This window comes from Mauremys mutica, chromosome 1, assembly GCF_020497125.1.
Source record: "Mauremys mutica isolate MM-2020 ecotype Southern chromosome 1, ASM2049712v1, whole genome shotgun sequence".
NCBI classification, from domain to species: domain Eukaryota; kingdom Metazoa; phylum Chordata; order Testudines; family Geoemydidae; genus Mauremys; species Mauremys mutica.
Window position 1 is genome coordinate 125,666,543 of NC_059072.1, and position 21,914 is coordinate 125,688,456.

The following is a 21,914-nucleotide window of genomic DNA, read 5'->3' on the forward strand; positions in this document are numbered from 1 at the left end:
ATAAAGGATTTTTTAAGTCTGTGATTGTGAAGATTCCTGTGAGCTTTGCTGTTGACCCCATTCATGGTTACAGCACATGAAACTTGGGTTTGACTGACTAACGTGTGTCCTCACTGGCCAGGGGAAGAGAGAGAATGCTTTATGTTTCCTGCCATCAGCAATGCCTTCTGGCATATCAGGGAGTGGGAGGCATTGTCTTCCTTGTCTGGAGAGTTCGTAGCTCTGACACAGAGACTGTAAGGAGGCGATTATAATGGGAGACATTGGGGTCTCTTCAAGGGCTGCCTTAGAGAAGCAAAGAAACTCATTTCTTTGGAAAATATTAAATTAGTTTCCTGATTCAATTGAGTGTTCTCGTCAGGGTGGCTTTGGGGTAAGGAAATATAAGCTGCAAGATGGGCCACCTCGGTTGCCAAGAATATTAAACTACAAGTAAAATGTGAAGTGCTTAAAGCAAGAAGAAGTTAGTAGCAAACTTCTGCTTCAATTATTCTTTTTTCCTTTCCCTATCTGTTCTTTTCTCCTGTATTTTCAGATACACTTCTTTGTATTGCTGCCTGGGGAGACCCTGGTAGCTAGAGGTAAGGCAATGTTGCCTAAGCTGTAGGCTAGGGAGATGGCTGTTAAACGATAAAACAGGTGAACCAGGAAGCTTGTGACTCTCTATTTTCAGCAGTGCAGTTCATCAGCTTATGCCACTGCCCTCAGCTTGCCAGTTCAAACTACACTAATCCAATGCATCGTCAGAACTTGAACTCTAGGCATTAGGTGAAGATAACCACAGTTCACTGAGTGGAATCCTGCTATCTCTTGGCTTTGAATGTGCATTACACACACTTTGCGAGCTCATCAATATAGAGCAGAGAGGTTTTTTAATTTCTTGTGAGTTTTCAAACATCTCATAGGGTTTTTAAGTTGTCTTTTCCTTTGAGAAGCATGTCTTTGGAGTAACAATATGGACTGGAATGTTTCAGCCTGCAGAACAGTCTAATGAGGGAAAAATAGGCTTATTCAGGATTCCATTCACCCCTGCACAGAGAAGCAGCACAAAACTGATACACCAATTAAGCCCTCCAAGTAGGGTTTAATTGGGACAGACATGACCATAGACCTGGGGGCCTTCAGAATTAAAGCATGAGCTGTCATAGCTTGAGCTAGAGCCAAATCTCTGTAGCTGGGCTGTAACAGACTAATATTCTCTGCGGAGCAGGCACAGAAGAGGACCCATAACACACATTCACCAGTGGGTTTCACTGGCTTTCTGCACAGAATGAATTCTACCCTTTAGGTGTTTAATATTTTGAAGTGCTGAAACACATTCTATCAATCACAGCAGAGGGGACACAAACAATCTGAGCACCTCCCTTTACCACACAAAGAGGTGTTACATTTCATACTGTGTATATGCCACTTAGTGAGATGAATTGAAAATAAAGCGGATGTGGGGGAGGAGCAGAGAAAATGAAAAGGGAGAGAGAAGAGAGTTGGAAAGAGAAAAAAGGGGCATGGTGTTGAGGGAGAGAGAGGGAGAGAAGACTAAAATAAAATAAAGACAAGGAGAGACTCGATGAAGGATGAAAACAAAACAAAAGACAAAGGAGGAAGGTGCACTCTTGTGATGCTAAAGTATTGCCATTTATTTTCCCACTTTCTGTTCCAACCACAGATATATCATTGTTGACTGTTTGATTTTTCCCTGCAGCTCTTGATAGATTGGATTAACACAACCCTGAAACAGGAACACATAGTAGTGAAAAGCCTGGAAGAAGACCTGTTTGATGGGCTGATACTTCATCATCTCTTGGGTAAGTCGCTTCTTTGAGCTCTGCTCCCTAATAAATCTCACATGCGCTTTCAGTGCAGAAGCTCACAGATAAAATAAAAATCAAACACACTAAACTGTAAGAACAGCTTTGCTTGCTGGTATCTTACTAATTATTAATGCCTCTTGCACTCAAATGGAGACGAGCACTGCACTGTGAACCGTATGTGGTAATTGCAATCCTGAACAAGTGCTTGACCCTTCCCCGCCACCCTTTGGAAAGTCTTTTTATTCCGTTGTTTATATAGAGAGTAAAAAGGTTAACTTTGAAGTCTGAGGTTATAACACCTCCAAGAGGTGCTCATGACATCATAAACCATGACAGTGAATATGATTTATGATATTACCATAAAGACCAGCTGGAATCACCTCTACAATTATAAATATGTATATTTTTTAAAAGCCATAGTCTGAGACCTCGGGCCAGAACTTCAGCTGCTGTAAATCAATGTGGCTATGTTCACTTCAATGGAGCAACATCAATTTTACACTAGTTGAAGGTTTGGCCTCTTGAATCAATTCCCAGCCTAAAGTTATGGTCTACCATTCCCTCCATCCCTCTAATTACTGCTGTCTTTACCCTCTTCTCCATTCTACTTTGACTGCAACTGGATTGGCCCTCACCTGCTAATCTGATCAAATCTCGTAAATCATAGTGGTGCCACCAGGCTCATAAATAGAATTGGTTTTCTTTTATAATTTGGGGTGGTGGTGTCACAACTATGAACTAAGATTTTTCTTTTTATATGAACAGCTATGTGCTTAGCACACATCCCAATTTACAGGGCAGATTCACTCGGGGGATTCCTGCAGTTCCCACTGGTAAAACTCAGGGTGTGGACCACTTGTGGCTAAAAATCAGCCTGCAGCCTGTGGCCCCAATCCTTCAATCAGAACCATGTGCAGAGCCTTATTGATATTAGTGAGATTCTGCATGAACCCAAGGGAGTACCTGTTCACATCCAATTGCTGGCTTCGGGTCTGCGTTTATATAATTTATTAAATTATACTAATCACTTATATCGAGACTTTTTTGGTATTTCTGCTATGATTTTGTATTGTCTCTACAGTGCTGTTAAAACACACTCATCTTGCTTTGTTTTGTTTTAACTATGCTCCATCTCAGAAAAACTAGGATCTCTCAGGCTGGAAGTTGAGAAGATTGCACTGACGGAAAAAAAACAGAAACATAAACTTGCCGTTATTCTGGAAGCTGTGGCCCAGAGTTTACAACTAGAAGAGAGCCAGCTGAAATGGAGTATTGATTGTATGTGCAGAAGTAAAATGCAAGGAAATTACCTCATAAAAATATATTGTTCTGGGGTTTTACTGGGCTAAGAAGATGCTGCTAAAGGAAGGATGATCTTGGGGTTAAGACACTGAAATATAACCAGGAACTGAACCCAGTTCTCCCGTGTCTAACTACAGACTTCCTAGTTGACCCTGAACAGGTCTCTTTAATCTTTCTGTGCCTCATTCCCACAGCTATAAAATGGGACTAATCTGCCCTTCCTCACAAGCGTATTTGGAGGCATATTTCATATTTTGGTTGTAAAGCACTAGAACTTTCTCAGGAAGGCACAATGGGAATGCAAAGTATTACCATTAGGCTGTAATGAGTTGGCACATTACTTATAATTTGCTTTCTTTTCATGAAACAGCTATCTTCCAGAAGGACTTACTGAGCACATTATATCTTCTGATTGCAATAGCAAAGCACTTCCAACCTGATCTGCCTATCCCTTCAAATATTAGTGTGGAAGTAATAATCATTGAGGTAATTATGGCTCTTTCCTTTCCTGCCATGGGGTTACGGAGATCTCACAAGAAATTAAAAAATACAGTGGAAGAAAAGTGTGGTGTATATCACTGTATAACTGTTATGCTTTTGTTTTCTGTGTAATTCACCTTTTAATTTCTAGAAATCTGTTGTTTGCAGGAGTAACCAGCCATTTTGTGTTCAGTTCAGAGGTAGCGTTCTACAGAGGCTACAAACGCAATGCTTTGTCATGGAGACTTTCCTGATATGCTTTTGCTGTTTCCACTTAATGTAAAATAAAAGGCATTCAGGCCGAAAGCAGAGTTGCTCCTGGTGGATGGAAAATTATAATTGATTATAACCCCAACTGTTTAAAATTCATTTGTCTGCCCCCCAGAATCCTGAGATTGGCCTAAAAATCATGAGATTTTCTTTTAAAATTTGGGTTTTCTATTTACTTTCTGATTTTTGTGACTTTAGGGTGCACTTGGGTCACATTTTCAAGCTTTTCTCCACACCTATGAGTGTTAGGACCTTTAGAATTTTATTTATTTAGATAATGAAATAAAAACTGAGATTCTCACAGAGTTACATGAATCTAGGATCTGGGGCTTTAAGAAAAACATCACGTATCCCACAACTTGTGATATAATTGTGAAAGTTGGCAACACTGAGTCAGTTTTCTAACTGTGGGTGAAGTTCACATGCATATAGAGCACAGCACAAGGCCTATATCCCCCTTAAAGCTCGCTTAATCCCTATTTGGAGGGCTGCACATGGGACTTAAGTGATGCATATACCTTGGGCTTGCTCTCTACACATTTAAATCCAGGAGAGTCTGGATTTCAAATGCTTTATTGTATAGATAGTCTCTGACAGGAAGATCTAGATCTTGACCACACAAGATGCCAGTGTCACTAAAGTCATTTTTGACAGTTGAGCTTAGGTTCCTAAGTCATTTAAGCACTTGTGAATATTTTAAACTTAAAGTTTATAGCAGCAAACTGTTAATAAAAGTTGCCATTACTACCACAGATTTCCTTGTATAGCCCTTGCAGTTAAACATCATTATTTTATATTGGCTTTCTGTTTAACAGCGTACCTTAACAGGATTAAGGACAGAAAATGCAGTGGAATATATCACAGAGAACAGGTAAGAGAAGAAACATTTTGTTTTATAGATTGTATAACAAAGGAGGATTGAAATGATCACTTCATTTATTAAAATAATAGTGTGGCTGTGGCTATTTAAAAAAATATACCAAGCAACCAAATGTTACAGCCCTGGTTAAATGTTCCTTTGTGGTCAGACACCAGGCTGCTGTACTGGATTCAACCTTTGGTTCCCACAAGTTTTTAAGTCTCCTGGGTTCATTCTCTGGCACATTATCTAGTACCCCTTCTGGGATGTGGGATCCCACGGTCTAGCGGCCATAGGATCTGCTTTGGTTTTTCAAATAACTTAACCATGTGCTTCCCAGAATTCCACCCATGTTGATACCCTGGTTTACAGTTTCACTTTTCTGGGACATTGTGAGACTTAAAACAAGGGAACACAAACATTCTGCAAAGGAACTTCTAAACCAGACACACTTTACTCATAGACAAAGCACAAGAGATATTCAGATCTAAAACAACAAATGCCTGAACACAAGATCTTCCCTCAATTTCCTCATCCTTCCTGGGAGCTCTTTTGGTATTAATCAATGTCCTTCAGGGAGTCCAGGGTCCTCTGACACCCTTCTCTGTTCAGTCTTGTCTTCTGGTTCTGGCCCCCCTTGCTAAAGTAAGTCTCCTTTTAACAGCCATTTCTTACACCTTGTCTCTTCCTGGCCTTCCCCTGGGGTTATTCCAGCCTCTAGTCCTCTATGGGAAGCAACAATTTCATTTTATGAAAAAATTCCAGATTTCAGAATTTGTTTTTGTTCTGCAACTTTCCAAAATATTTTATGAATGAATACAAGAGAGGCAGAAAAAAGATACACCACCCCAATAATAGCCAATAGTTCAGAGGCTAAGGCGCTCAGCCTGGTTAAGTCACTGGTTTGGAGCAGGATTTGAACCTAGGTCACCCACATCCTAGGTGGCCCTAGGGCATTGGCTATTCTGAGGTGGGTTGGTGTGTCTCACTCACTCATAAAACTCCATCCTGGACTTTAGAAACCTTCCTGACAAAATTTTCATCAAAACATTTTGATTTCAATGAATCAGTGTTCAACTAACTCTAGCTGTGGCCTTCAACATTCTCTATATTGGTTACCATGGAGAAGAGCTATTAGTAAGTCAGTAATCTCTGGCCAGTAGTCTCCACTGTCCTCCTAGGGCAAGGTTATTAAACTATTGATTGTCCTTATTGAGAGTCGACCCCTTAGGTGCCAGACCCTTTGCAAAAGAGGGAAGATGTAATTTTAACATGACAGCATACAGTGAAAGAATCAATAAGCACATAATCATACAAAGAGTTCATAAAAATCAAACTGAAAGTTATAAATTCATATAGACTTATTCCCAGTATATCACACCAACACATTGATCTGATCCGAAAAAAAATCTTAAATTGCTATTACCAAGAAGTACAGTTATACATCATGTCAGGTTGCCATTTAGTTACAATCTGTTCAGTAATTTACGCATTTCCAGGGCTTAGTAAATGCTACTGCCACAGAATTATTGCATGAAGTAGAGGCATTTACTCATCTTGCAGAGCTGTTACTGGTTTTCATTGGTCTTTGCAAGACCTGACAAATGACATAATTAGCAAACCAAACATGTTAGGTTTATACATCTGAGGTTAAAAGTTCAATTGTATAAAAACAAAACCAGTTTACATATTACTAATTTATAGCTATTGTATTAATACATTACCAAAGTTCAGCAATTTTTCCTTATTTTTGTGCTAAAGAAAGAACAATCTGATCTTGCTCAGTTTGTGAGATTCTCTAATTATTACGTGAGCTCAGCAATGGGACACAATGAAAATATGGAGGTTGCGCCATGAACTGGAAACAGTTTTTCCCTTCTACAGTTCCATCATCAACTATTATATTTTATATGTTAACTCAACTTAAAATTCTAGTATTATGAGCAGCTCGTTGGAAGACTGTGCTTATAAAATAAATGTGCATTAGTCTGTGTGCCAATTAAAATATTATATTCTTCCAAGAACACATAAATACAGTGCACTATAAAACTGTCTGTTGGAAAGCTACCTCTGGCAAATAACTAGTGAGGTTCTGTACTCTATCTCCTACATCATAGGGATCCTTATGGCACAGATATGCTTTGCTTAGAAATTGGATTAGTTCTGCTGTATGTTTTTGCTAATTCTCTTTTTGTTGTTGTTGAATCTTCAGAGAGAATTTAGAAGGCCAGTCAAGTAAGTACTCTGAAGGCCAAATTCAGTGTTTCTTTACTGCATACTGTTTTCAAAAGTTGTATGTATCCAATTCTGATCTCACTGACATCATGATAAATCAGGGCTAATGGGTATAATACTGGGAGGAGATCAGAACTTGGCCCCTCATGGTTCCAACTGATCACCCCACCGGAGAACCTAAAGCCATACTGGCAATGAGAAATAAAATTGAGGGAGGCAAAATGATGGAGGGGTGAAGTGAGATGAATCCCATTTACTTCAGTTGAACTATTCACGTGTGTAATAGCTGCAGAATTGGGCTTCTGACTTGCTGCCAGTTGCATTCAGGTCTGTTTTCTTTAGTTTGCAGAATAATGTTTTGAAACTTTATTATCACTTGATAACAGACCTTAACAACCAGGTTAATGCAAAGCAGAATGCACCATCAGAACTACCAAGGGAAGTAGAACATTTCATTGTGAAATTTACCCGGGTGAAAGGCTTATATACCACTTAGGCTCCATTTTGAGGACTTACAAGGCCTGTTTGAGCCTCCCTATCTGCAAAGGGGCAAATTTCACAAATGGGGCTGCTTTAATTCTCTTCTGTGCAATTCATATGACCAGTTACAGCTAGTGCAGAGACAAAGTATTTAATTGAACCATGTATTTATTTTGTATCAGTTATTCTATTAAGTGGTTTTCATTTATAAACTGAGACAATGCAGAAAACATGCAGATTAATCTGTCAAAGGAGGAAACCTTAATTCACTCTTCAGTCTTTATCTATTTTAAAAAAATGTATCTTGCTTAAAGAAAGGAAAAAACCAGAAAGCTTAGCTCCAGAAGAAGGCTCTCTAGTTTGTGACAATGCTGTAGGATTTACACACATTCCTGCTATTGATTTGTTGTTCTTTGTTTCCTAACAATACTGAATCAACAATTGAATAGGGAGAATGAAATCCAGTGGCGCTCTCTCAACACTGGAGCCTTTTTATGTAATATAGCTGCTAATTTTGATGAGTAGTCTCTCTTCTAAACAAAGCTGAATTCACATCCCACCCCATGGAAGCCAAAGTCTCTTCTTAATTACGCTGGCATAATGCCCTTGATTTTAATCGAGTTGGAGAACTTTGTTCATCTCAGGCAAAAGCAATTTTGTTCATGGGTCACTGTGAGGAGATGTACACAATTCTCATTAGAGCGGGTCAGAAAATAAGGGTGGGAATTCACAAAAATTTCATTTCCATTTGTCACTGAAAATGTCCAAATTTCATTCCGATTTCCAGCCCTAATTCTCATGTGTAATGCTACTCGAAATTATTGGGTGAGGTTCTATGGTCTGTGTTATGCAGGATGTCAGACTCTAATGGTCCCTTCTGACTTTCAAATCTATGGATTTAGAATTATGGGCAAATCTTTCTGTCACTGAATGTAGGGCCATTCTCCACACTCAGTTTTTGTGCAAAACTCCCACTGATGTCAATGGGAATTTCAGGTACCGAAGAATGGTAATATATGCCCCTTATTTTCTACTGATTTTTATTGCAGATGTTCAGGGTTAAGGTGCGCAAATGAAAAGAGATGAACCATAGGACCCATGGAAGTTCAGCTTGCCTAGGGCTCATGCTAATGGCAGCATAAACTAAGAGAACCCATGCCTGTGAAAATTAGGGAAGCTGATAAAAACAAACTGTTTTGTCTGACACAGGAGTTAAAATCAGGGGGAGCACAGCTCCCTCTTCTCTCTGATATGAAGTGGGGAAGAGACTATTGGGGAGCAGAGCTCTCCCACAACTCGACTTCTCCTGGGCTTATACAGGGAGGGTTCCCCCCTCCCAGTTCAATTTATTTTAACCACTGGTCTAGTAGTTACTCCAGATAATCCTAATTAACATTTATTGAATATTTTGCCATAGAAGCTGATGCCTTTGATGAATTATTCACACATGCACCGGACAAACTGGATGCTGTGAAAAAGGTAACTTTTAAATGTTAAACAGACATTGACATTTGCATTATAAGATATTATTAATGAATTCTCTAAAAATTCCATTTTTCCCCCCTCCCATTCTTTAGGTGCTTTTGCAATTTGTCAACAAGCATGTTGGAAAATTAGGATTAAATGTGACAGATGCTGACTCTCAGGTAGCACTCTTTGAGCTGTATGTTAAAATGTCTGTCAGTTATGTTAATATTTCCTGCCACCTCCAAAATTCCTATATTTCTCTTTTAAACTTGGCAAATATACACATTTGTTCATAGCCTGAGTTCAGGCATAACAAGTGTCAGTTTGGGAGGATTTTTAATGCCAATATGATACATAATTGAAAATAAGGGGTTTGTATGGAACACCATCCCAAGGTTGTCGTCATATAGGTCCTGATTTTCAGAGACTCTTGACCCCTACAGCTTCCATTGGCTTAAGTTGGAAATGTGGTATCTCAGCATCTTTGAAAATTAGGCCTAAATTGTCAATAGTGACTAGTGATTTTTGAGTGCCTAACTTAAGACATGGTCGAGAGGCATGGTTTTCACAAAGTGCTGATCTACAGCCCTCTGAAAATCAGCCCCCTTTAAAGTGCCTGAAGGTGGGCACCCAAAATTACTAGACGCTTCTGAAAATCTAGGCCATAATTTATAGGTAAGGCTAAGATTTTGTCATGGGTATTTTTAGTAAAAGTCACAGACAGGTCACGGGCAATAAAGAAAAATTCACGGAAGCTGTGACCTGTCTGTGACTCTTACTAAAAATATCCATGATAAAATGGGAAGGAACTGGGCAACTGTGGAGTGACTGGGAGTTCTGGGTACCCCACCACCTGTGGGGGCTCAGAAGCACAGCAGCGGGGAGCTGCGGGGGTCCCCCTGCCCTGCCCTGGTTGGCAGGGAACTGCAGGGATCCCCCTGCCCATGGCAGCTGGGAGCTTGGGAGCCTGCTGCCTCAGGGTGTGTGCGGGGGTACATCATAGCTCCCTGCTGCTGAGGGAGGTGGCAAGACCCTGCAGCTCCAGCCACCAGGGCTGAAGTCATGGAGGTCTTTTGGAAGTTTCGCAACTTCTGTGACAAAATTGTAGCCTTATTTATAGAGCATGATTGTTCCAGAGGCACAGCTCTGCTTTGGGGACAATGTGGAGCCACCACCACTGGAGGAGTTCTTCATCAGACACATCCCTCACAGAGCCCAGGGAAGAGTTCACACTGCACCATCTGTGAGGATGGGTGCAGTCTTCTCACTACAGTGAGGAGGTGTGGAACTATAGCTCTGTCTCCTCCCACCTCACTTTGGTGCAGCTGGCACCTCTTGGGGCACATGAGTGGGAGGGAAACAGTCCTTATGCTCGCGAGAATGCGGGGATTGTGATTCTCCCATGCCTCTGAGTAGGGGGTGAACCAAGTGGAAGCAGATTGGGATGGGGAAGTTCCTTGTGCTCTTTTCCTTCTTGGCATGCATATGAAAAGGTGGGGAAAATCTAGACTATAACTGGCATTTAACTGCAACCATTCAAATCTTTGACACAATAATAATTCCAGTGGCTTGCATTGTATGGAATTGTATGGGGACTGAAGTATTAATTACCGAGAATGGAGTTTTTGAAGGGATTGCTACCAGGAATCCTAGATGGAATTTCCTTTTATGTAGTGATACATACTTATTTTTGTTTGAAATCTGTTCAAACATGGGACATTTCAAAAAGGTCATTTGTATTGCTCCACACAGTGTTACATTCCTACTACAGTAAGAGGAATTTATGAGCCTTATACAGATAGAAATTACATTCTGTGTACACATTGGGGTTAAGGAAATAAATCACTAGATTGTATAATTTATACTGTATATTCTCAATTCTTTCCATAGAACAGCATTTATCTCTTTGAGTAAAATTCTTTGAATCTCTTTTTTCCTGGCTTTGGTGAAAACCAATTTAATAAATAATACTCAGGTGATTCTTCTTATAGTTTGCAGATGGAGTTATCTTGCTTTTGTTAATTGGACAACTTGGGGGGTATTTCCTGAATTTAAGGGAGTTCTTCCTGACCCCAAATTGTGCTACGGAAATGGTAGGTTATTATTTATTTATTTACTTAAGCCCTGGTCCTGCAAACACCTTCCATGTACTTTATACACGATTAGCCCCATTTTCAGTAGTCTCTGTGATTTCAATTTGTAAAGTTAATCGCATGAACAAGCGTTTGCAGGATAGCAGCTTTAGACAATGCACAAGAGTGCTCTAAGCATGTTATAATCTAATTACAAAAAAAAAAGTCCATGCCCCAAAGTCTGTACTGAAATCTACCATGATCCTACAAAATGAAAGCGATCATTATTTCCATTTATTAACCAGACAAATGCATTGAATTCCAAGTGCTATAAATAAACATCTGTGTTGCATGGGTTGGAATGCGAATGCAATATTAGACCAACAGCTTCTCCATTTAGTCACACAGGTGACACAGCAAGGGTAGGGGCCACAAAGATTCCTTCACATTGTCCCACAAATGTACCTCAACCCTAACTTGATGGAACCATCGCTAAGGCCCCAGGTAGGCAAGGTAACTTTTCTAAAAGTTTCCTGCTATTGCTAACAATTCACCTGACCCTCTGTTAGCAAAGCTGAGAGCCTTAGTGCACACAGCCTGTCAAATACTGACCCTGTTTTAAAACTCTGCTAATTAGATTTGGGGGGGAAATAAATTTGAATTGAATCAAAATGAAAGTTTTCCATTCTCAGTTGCCCTCTCCCTTTTCTTTCTCCACTATTTTTTTTGCTCTGATTCAATTAAATTGGAAACAAAACATTTTATTTTCAAATCACTCTGAAGAAAAAAAATCAGTAAAACCCATGAAGAAGTTTGAAGAAAGCAAACATGTTTTTGGTTTGTTCAAAAAGTTTTGTAGAAAATAATTCCTATTCTTTTGACCAGCCCTGTTAGTTAATGATGTCTAAACAACTTTCTTGTGAGGAACGTAGATATCTCCATTTTTCGGAGGTAAATTGCAGAGTAAGAAATGGCAGAGTTGATATTAGAATCCAGAACTACTGACTCCCAGGCCTAGCCTCTAACACTGCCCTCAGAGAGGAATCCATTGGGGCTATGAAGCACTCCGCTGTGATTATATCTGAAGAACTTTCATTTTAGCAAAGTTAACCCCAGGTACTACTTTTGGTCAAAGCATTATTTACTTAGTTTTTTTTCCTGTCTTATACCCTGAGTGATATAAAATTCTACCTACTGTAGCTCAGAGACTTTATTTCAATTTAAAACATTTCTCCCAAATCCCTTGTGTACTCTAACTCCCCCACATTTTAGACATTAATTGGTACAGTAGAACATGACAATGTAACCTTCACTGCAGAACTCCTCTGAGATTTAAAACATGACATTCCTGTTATAAAAGTGGTGACAACCAGCCATACCGTCAGGATCATTATTGTGTATCGTCTTTCACTCAAGTTGAAAGCTGATAGTTCAAAGCCAGTAGATACAGTCTGTGTATCTTGGGCAGAGGGAATTGGAGTGGATGCTAGTGAGGGGGAAAAACACTGAAAAATAAAGGAAAATCAATATTAGGATATAAGCCAAAGCCCCTAATATTGGGGCGTCTGGTCACTCTAGTGGGAATGCAGAGGGATGAAGAAAGGGAGGGATTCAGAGGACCAGAGGATGAGCAGGAGCAGAGGAGGAGGGGAAAAGGGAGCAGAAATTGGGATGGGGGGCGGTTTGTAGATTCCAAGGCCAGAAAGGACCATTGTGATCATCTAATCTGACCTCCTGTATAACACAGGCCATAGAACTTCCCCAAAATAATTCTTAGAGTATATCTTTTAGAACAATGGTTTTCAATCTGTGGTCCACTGACCCCTGGGATTTTGCAGACTACGTTTAAGATTTCCAAAGGGGTCTGCACCTCCATTCAAAATTTTTTAGTGGTCTGGAAATAGAGAAGGTTGAAAACTACGGTTTTAGAAAAAATATCCAATCTTGATTTAAAAATTGTCAACGATGGAGAATCCACCAGGACCCTTGGTAAATTGTTCCAATGGTTAATTACCCTAATTGTTAAACATTTATGTCTTATTTCCAGTCTGAATTTGTCTAGCTTCAACTTCCAGCCACTGAATCTGGTTATACTTTTCTCTGCTAGATTTAGGAGTCCATTATTAAATATTTGTTCCGCATGTAGGTACTTATAGACTGTAATCAAGTCTCCCTTAACCTTCTCTTTGTTGAGATAAATAGACTGAGTTCTTTGAGTCTATCACTATAGGTACGTCTTCACTACCCGCCGTATCGGTGGGTAGCAATCGATTTCTCGGGGATCGATATATCGCGTATCATCTAGACGCGATATATCGATCCCCGAATGAGCTCCCGTCGACTCCGGAACTCCACCAACCTGAACGGCGGTAGCAGAGTCGACATGGGGAGCCGCGGACATCGATCCCACGCAGTGAGGATGGTAGGTAATTCGATCTAAGATACTTCGACTTCAGCTACGTTATTCACGTAGCTGAAGTTGCGTATCTTAGATCGATTTCCCCCCGTAGTGTAAACCAGCTCTATGAGACAGATTTTCTAATCCTTTAGTCATTCAACCTTCTCCAATTTATCAACATCCTTCTTAAATTGCGTGCACCAGAATTTGACACAGTATTCCAGCAATGGTCATAACAGTGCCAAATAAAGAGGTAAACAACCTCTCTGCTCAACTTGATATTCCTCCTGTTTATGCATTCAGGATCACATTAGCTCTTTTGGACACAGTGTCACACTGGGAGCTCATATTCAGCTGATTATAAACCATGACCCTCAATTCTTTTTCAGAGTCACTGCTTCCCAGGTTAGAGTCCCACATCATGTAAGCATGGCCTACATTCTTTCCTCCTAGGTGTATACATTTACATTTAGCAGTATTAAACACATATTGTTTCCTTGTGACCAGTTTACCAAGCGATCCAGTTTGCTCTGAATCAGTGACCAGTCCTCTTCAATATTTACCACTCCCCCAATTTTTGTGTCATCTGCAAACTTCATCAATGATGATTTTGTTTTCTTCCAGGTTATTGATAAAAATGTTAAATAGCACAGGGCCAAGAACCGATCCATGCAAGGCCCACTGGAAACACATCCATCAATGACGATTCCTCATTTACAGTTGCATTTTGAGATCTATTGGTTAGCCAGTTTTTAATCCATTTAATGTGTGCCATGTTCATTTTATATCGTTCTAGTTCTTTAATCAAAATGTCTTGCAGTACCAAGTCAAATGCCTTACAGAAGTCTACCATGTCAACACCATTACCTTTAACAACCCACTTGTAAACTCAGTTAAAAAAGATATCAAGTTAGTTTGAATTAATCTATTTTCCATAAACCCATGTTGATTTCCATTACTTACTTTACCCTCCTTTAGTTCTTTATTAATTGAGTCCTATATCAGCTGCTCCATTATATTGACTGAGATCCATGTCAGGCTGACAGGCCTATAATTACCATTCTGTTTACCCTTTTTAAAAATTGGTATAACATTAGCTTTCTTCCAGTTTTTTTAAAACTTCCCCAGTGCTCCAAGACTTACTGAAAATTAACATTAATGGTCCAGCGAGCTACTCAGCCAACTCTTTTAAAATCCTTGGATGGAAGTTATTTGGCCTGCTGACTTAAAATGTTTAACTTTAGTAGCTTCTGTTTAACATCCTTCAGAGAAATTAGTGGAATGGAAAGAGTGTTATCTTCACCATATGAAGAGACTATATCATCTGTTTCCCCCCTCCCCCCATAGAGACAAATATTTATTGACCACTTCTGCCTTTTCTGCACTGTTATTGATAATTCTACCAGTTCCATCAACAATGGACCAATACTATTGTCAGGATTCTTTTGTTTCTAATATATTTTAAAAAATCCTTCTAATTGTCCTTAACTCTGCTGGCCATATTTTTTCCTGTGTCCCTTTGCTTCTGTTATCATTTTTCTACAATTCTCAACTTTTGATTTATTTTCATTACTATCAGATTCCCCATTATTCCATTTATTTTTACTTACACACACACACACTCTCTCTCCTCCCCTCCCTCTCCCTTCCCCTTTAAACCAGGCCACTGTTTTAACCAGCACAGGCTTATTCCTCGATTGTGGCTTCTGGGCCACCTAGTAAGATTTTCTTAAATGATTCCCAATTATCAGTCACATTTTTCTGATTAAATTCTTCCTTCTAGCTGATTTAGCTCATAATTGTTTTCAGCTTTGTGAAATTGGCCCCATTAAAGAACCAGGTGTATATATGAATGGTCTGGACTTGATTCTGCTTGCAAGTCATGATTGCTTGTACCTAAGCTACCACTAATTTTTAGTTCTGTGATCAGTTCCTCTTTATCTGTTAGGAGAAGGTCTAATAAAGAATTCTCCTATGTAGGCTGCAACACTTTTTTTATTTAGGAAATTGTCATCTATAATGTTTAGAAATTCCAGGGATGTTTTAGTACTGGCAGCATGAGATCTCCAGCATATGTCACGCAGATTGAAGTCCCTCATAATCATGCAGCTTATTTTCCTACACATTATAGATAAGTGCAAAGGAGGTTCCTAACACTGATTTGGTGATCTATAGCAGACACCAACTGTTACTCCATCTGTGTGTTTTATCTGTTAGGACATTAATCTGGAAGCACTGAAGATCATTTTCTTCTAAGTTATCAGTGATTCGGAAACAGGTAATGTCACTGTTGACAAAGAATGCCACTCTCCCTCCCCCTTTCCCTACTTGATCCTTCCTAAATAGGTTATAACCATTGATTTTAACATTCCAAATGTGAGAATCATCTCACCATGTTTCAGTACTGCTAACCAGATCAAATGTATGCTCATAAATGAGCAATTCCAATTCCTCTTGTTTATTACTCAGGCTCCTAACATTAGTGTATAGGCAATTCAATAATTTCTTCTCTTCGTGTCCTTGATTAATTTTGTTTTCAACATCTCAATTTTGTGCTGAGTGCTCATATCTTCCCTCTTTTTACCCTGTTAGTTTAGCTCCCTCCTGATTACTCTAGCCAGCCTGTCCCCGAAGTGATTGGTTCCCCTACTACTGAGTTGGAGGCCATGCAAAGTATGTAATCCTCACTCCCCGTAGAAAGTGGATCAATATTCCACAAAACCAAAACCCTATAGCACTTACCTAGCCAGCAATTCACTTCCAGAATCTTCTGCCATTTGTTTTCTTTCACTCATGGGACAGGAAGGATCTCAGAGATCACTTGGACATTCTTCTTCAGAACACTTCCAAGTTCCCTGAAGTCATCTACTGTCTGATATCCCGCAATACAGTGTCATTAGTTCCAATAGGCATCATCACCAATAGTCAACATCAGAAGCCGATCCAGTCTTAGAGTGGTGTCTCATTTCTTGGCTTTAGGAAATCATCACACTGTCCTGTTGTCTGCCTGTCCCTTGCAAAATGTTCTTTTGATTCTTCCGAGTATGAATCTCCAACAAGAATAATCTATCTACCTCAGACAGTTGGAGACCTCTTTGCAAGCAAGTTTGACCATTACTTTCTGCCTTTGGTGGTTACGAACTGCCAGGCTTCCTCTCTGACGTCCTCTCTTTTTGATTCCTTGGTGACCAGCTCCCTTCTTCCTTGAACCTGGGGTAACCATGTTTCCTCTTCCAGCACAGCCACCAGATTGCACTTCATGCACATGAACTCCCTTCTGTGTTCAGGCAGGAAAGAGGACATGTCAGATGATAGAGAGGAAGAGATGGGGACAAAGACAAGCTAGTGGCATGGGGCAGAAGAGTCTATAACCACTAGCGTAGACTTTTATCCAAGACTTCTCATATTTCCAACTTCCTATCAGGCTGGAAATGCTGAACAGTATTCCAGTGCTTTTGGTTCCATCTGGAAGTGCAGAAAGATGAATGTACTCCCTTTATCCAAACCAGTTTGCCTATTAGTAGTAAATGTCAGTACTGTGTCTTAAGATTTATATAAAAGATCAGCATTCTACCTTTATGTGGAAGTCTCATGAACTTGCTGAGGGGAACATCTGACCCTCCTCACTCGGTTACTTCATTAAACAATCATTTTATTTATTCATCCCAGGGTAAACAGTTTGTAGCTCTGTATAATCCTCTCATTTTCCTTGTCTGCCATGGGTTTGAAGAAGAATCTAAACCTAATTTCAAACTCTCAGTCATTGTTATCTGTAAATCACAAAACCAGGTGGAACATAAAGGTACCACTTTAGTTCAGAATAAAATATAGCTCTTGCTCAGCTTATGTATGGTAGGACGTAAGTGTGTAACATGGGGAGGTAAAAAAAAAAAGCACAGCATGCATGCACTGTACATGGTACCTCCTGAAGGAAAAACTGATCAGTAGCAAGTAGAATGGCTAAGGAAGCAATTTAAGCTTTTGTTTTTGTTCTTACTTCATTAAAGGAATAGTCTTGTGACAGAACCTAAATAGACAACCTGCCTTTAGTATGTTAAAATCAAGAGGGGAATGGGATCTGGATTTTAACTGTAAATAAATAAAAATCAACAGCTTTGTTGTCATTTTGTAAAGTCACTTATGAATGAATTCATGCATTTGCAATGTTGTTTTCCTGATGGGAAGAAGCAGTCAGCCAAGAAAGGAAGTACAAAAGAATTGAAAAATACTTGATCCTTGAAGTGTCCTTAATATCTCAAGTGTGATATCCATGATATCATCAGTAATATTTAGTATGCATGTAGACCTTTGTATGTTAAAACATTACCCTAATGTTCACATTTACAGCTGCTCAGAAAATGTCAAAGCTTTAGGATTTTAAATGAAAAATAGAATACTTTCTGCAAAATTCATTCTATGTTAAAAATTCCCTATGATTTTATCAAACTTTTAATTTTGGGGGATCTCATTAATGCAAGAATTTCCAAAAAAAATGTAAATGAATTGATCTTTCTGTGTCCCTTCTCATATAATTTTTAAAGGAAATTTGGTTTCTATTTTTCTGATTTGGTAATTGGTAGAAGTGATTATAAGCTTTCCACCAGAACTAAAGAGAGTATGAAAAAAATGTTGGTGCAGCAATGCTAACTCCCATTTTAACTACCAAAGGAATAAAGCATGCACTAAATATATTTGGCAAGAGTTCACTTTCTCTTTCATTAATCTCTTCTGATCAACAGCTTCACAATGTTAACCTTGCAGTGGCTTTGCTGACAGATGGAGGTCTTCTAGATTTTCCTGTCAATGCTGAAGGTGAGTCATAACATAGTATTTGTTTTGGAAGAGAATGATTCTTGGTCTGGTTCATGAAAAGCTAAAATAATCAGCTAGAGAATCTCTTCCAACATGACAACCGCGTATTTCATAACATTTCCTTTGCTACACATCTCCTGTATAGATCTCATATTTTAACAATCTAGTCTACACTAAAAAAAAGTTCTGTTGTTACAATACCCACAGTTTGGCAAGTTAACACCATTTAAACCAAGAATTGGTCTAAGATACATCAGTAGTTGCTGAAATTACCACGTAGGAGTAAGTGTGTTGACCTCATTGCCAAAATTAGGATGTGAATGGATTAGTAGATTTTTAGAGACAGAAGGAACCATTATGATCATCTAGTCCAAGCTCCTAAACAACATAGACCATTCAATTTTACCCAATCATTCCTGAATCAAGCCCAATAACTGTTGCTGAACTAGAGCATATATTTTAGAGAGACCTCAAGTCTTTATTTAAAGATGTTAAGTGATGGGCATTTTACCATGTTCCCCAGAAAGCTGTTCCAGTGTTAAAAATGGCATCATTTCCCAGTTGGGTATTCCACTCATGAACAAGATTGGGGTATGTGTACACATGAGCATATGGAGAGGTCATCTATCTTTACCTATATTCCTATTGGGAATCAGGAAGTGGGCGGGCAGAGACCACCCACTGCTAAAGGACCACCCTCCCCAGCCTAAGGGGAGGATCCACAGGGCCTGGAAACCAAATAATTCAGGGGGACAACTAATGAGATAACAGGGACGGGAGTGAGGTCAAAGGGTCAAACAAAGGTAACCTGATGGGGACACTGAGCAGAGAACCCTGGACAGTGCCCACTGCTCCTCGAAGGCGTCAAGGGAGCCAGTGAACGCTGCCCAGAGGAACTCTGCCCGGATGCATGAGTGGATAGAGGACTGGAAATAGGCCCCACAGTCACAGGGAGACCCCATCAACCAACCTCCTCTCCCTGGTTTTACAGATGGCCGTTTTAGCCAGGGCCAGGAAGAGGTTGACCAGGAGGTCCTGTGGCTTTGTGGGGCCACGGATGGGGAGTGCATAGATAAGGAGGTGAGGGGAAAAGTGCAGCCAGAAGCGTAACAAAATATTTGTGAGGCGGCGGAATAGGGGCTGCAACCTGGTGCACTCCAAGTAAATGTGCGCCAGGGTCTCCCTCACACCGTACAAGGGGCATGTGTCCGGGACTATAGGTATAGGTATCTTTACCTATATTGTTGGGTAGAGCCAATCAAAAAATGGAAGGTGTGGGAATTATGAAAATTGTTGGTTATTTTTTTTATTAACATTTTGTTTTGGATGGTTTTTTCCAACCAGCTCTACTCATGGGTAGCTGTCATTTAATGTCAATATGAGTGATTTGTGAGCATGCAGAGAAAAATTGGAGCCTTCATGCCCTATATATGGAACTTGGATTTCAGTGAACCATTCTAGTTAAACTGGGAAAGCCAAATCTGTGAAAGCCTCTGGGTATACCTTTTCTGTGAGTGGGTTAAAAGCATTGGCCATCCATTTCCCTAAGTGTGGAGGATTGCCTCAAATAATGTCTACTGTTGATTAATGTGTCTCATTTATGTACAGCTACGTAGGCCAGATCCTCAGCTGATGAGTATTGGTGCTTAATGGAACTACATTGTTTACACCAGCTGAAGATCTGGCCTACTGGTCCTACTGCAGGTCTATGTTCTGTACAAAGCGATACATTTACATTACTTTAAGAGGAGCAGCAAGCCTGTCTCTCATTCTGTGGAAGAAGTGGTAGTTTGCGTACACATTGATGTATTAACTAGCAAAAACCTTTGTTAAACATGAGTTGAGGTTGCTTAGCGGTACCTCATGTACTTTCAGAATATGGAAGTTAGCAGCTGAAAACTGCAACCTTCAAAAAGCAGGAAATACACACCACAGAACAAAAAGCAAACACTACAAAGCCAGGAAATGAAGAGTTAAGGCAATGTCTGCTACTATTCACATTATAATAGAATCACAAAAATACAGTTATCAAGTCTTATTAAATTATCTGCTCTGCTGTCTGCCAGTGAAGAATTGTTTCTTATTGTATATTACTGATCCTTATTCCAATGTGGTACAGTGGTAAAGGACCCTTTTTCTTCTTCTAACTCATTTAAGAAATAAAGAAAATTTGATAGCTTTACATTTCCTGTTTTGGTTCTTGATTTAGTTAGATTGTAATTTGGGGAAAGTGAAAGATTACCTTCAGTGCTTTGACATTTGCAGTCTCTCTATCTCAAGGATTTCTAATGTTTCCCAGCAGGCTTGTTTGTTTCTTCTATATCCACAGATATCGTGAACAGAGATATGAAGACTACATTGCAGGTTTTGTACTGCTTGTATTCCAAATACAAGACCAAAGAAACATGAAGAGTGAAACCAAGAACTAGATTTTCTTGCTAGCATATTCCGGGTTTAATTTTCAATCCCTAGCTGTATGTTTGCCACTTTGCACATGCCCACACCCTATATGACACTTGTTGCATTAATATGCTTTGAAGAGCATGTATGCATGCAAAGTTGCAGTTATATAACTTGCACTATCTATAATAAAAGTGTGTGTGTATTCAGGGACCAGTGTTTTCTGCTGTTCCCTGGCTGGGAATTTTGCCACAGAACAGAATCCACCCCTTGCTTCATCTAAGGCCCCCAAAAGCTGTAAAAACTAGTCAATGTGCTTACCCCAGCCCCTGGCTTCAACCCCTGGCCCTTTTATCAGAGAGGGAGCTGGAAGTCATTTTTAGAACTTTGCATCTGTACTTGCACTGAGGTGGCTGCAGCACCATGATGGAGTTGGAGTCCATAAGGGGGCTTGAAGCCCATAGTCTGATAATAATTTTTAAAAGTGGCTAGTGATATGAAACTTGGCAAGATGTGAAATGTTTGAAAAAATCTGCTTGCTTGCCTGCCTCTTAAAATACATTTACATTGGAGAGATTGAGAACCCTATGCAGGCCATCCACTGTACAGTATTGTGGATTTCCCCCAGTCCTCTGTACCTCCTACAAAACCATGAAAGAGCCCCCTTATTTGCCCTTTAATCTAGCACAAGATTGTGGCCTACTGCACCCCTCTTCTCCCTGCAACTCTTGTGCACCTACACATGGCCAGCCTGAATACTAGTCTCTGCACTACCTAAGTGCAAGGGGAGAGGCTAACATGACTCCACCTTCCCCCTTACAAGGGTACATGGGAGAGTGGGTTGGGGTGTGACTCATTCTATCCCTGTAACACTCAGAGTTCAGCGCTAACGGGAGTTTATAAAACCTTTCTTTAGCTGTCACTTCTGAGTTTGCTCCTGTGGGGCACACAACCTATATTGGGACTATACAGGATACCTATACTATACGACACCTCCAGCAGCTGCCACTAAGGCAGTGCAACCCCACAATCCCCACCCTAATGTAGCTGTGGCTGCAAAAGCCACACTCCTCTCCTTTAATTGCCACCCTTGCGTTTTAAGTCCTAGGCCCTTTGGAGGCTTTCTTCAGCTTCATTTGACCTTAAAGTTATTTTAAATTTGTATTTCATGTATATTTGTATGATGTGTAAAGATTTCTAAGATGGGAAAAAGTGAGTAGTTGTGATTTTATTTTGGCATCCCTTTTAACCAATTTAATTTCCTGTAGTCAGTGACTCTGACATTTGATCCCTGACCAAATCCCTCAGACTGTGTATTAATATGGGAA

The 21,914-nt window shown here is 39.8% G+C and overlaps 1 protein-coding gene across 4 annotated transcripts in view; it reads left to right on the plus strand.

Annotated features, from left to right (window-relative positions):
- PARVG (parvin gamma) overlaps positions 1-20,795 on the plus strand; it is a 28,554-nt gene extending 7,759 nt beyond the window's left edge. For 3 of the 4 annotated variants that reach the window (XM_044994802.1, XM_044994794.1, XM_044994810.1), the window contains 10 exons: positions 1,703-1,805; positions 2,949-3,089; positions 3,484-3,599; positions 4,679-4,734; positions 6,935-6,957; positions 8,855-8,916; positions 9,015-9,083; positions 10,896-10,997; positions 18,114-18,186; positions 20,516-20,795. In XM_044994802.1, coding sequence (XP_044850737.1) covers positions 1,703-1,805; positions 2,949-3,089; positions 3,484-3,599; positions 4,679-4,734; positions 6,935-6,957; positions 8,855-8,916; positions 9,015-9,083; positions 10,896-10,997; positions 18,114-18,186; positions 20,516-20,595 — 825 coding nt within the window. In that variant the 3' untranslated portion in view covers positions 20,596-20,795. Of the gene's footprint in view, positions 1-1,702; positions 1,806-2,948; positions 3,090-3,483; positions 3,600-4,678; positions 4,735-6,934; positions 6,958-8,854; positions 8,917-9,014; positions 9,084-10,895; positions 10,998-15,591; positions 15,653-18,113; positions 18,187-20,515 lie in introns of all 4 variants that reach the window. The other variant, XR_006574536.1, reaches the window with a different exon arrangement.
- Positions 20,796-21,914: the final 1,119 nt, after the last annotated feature.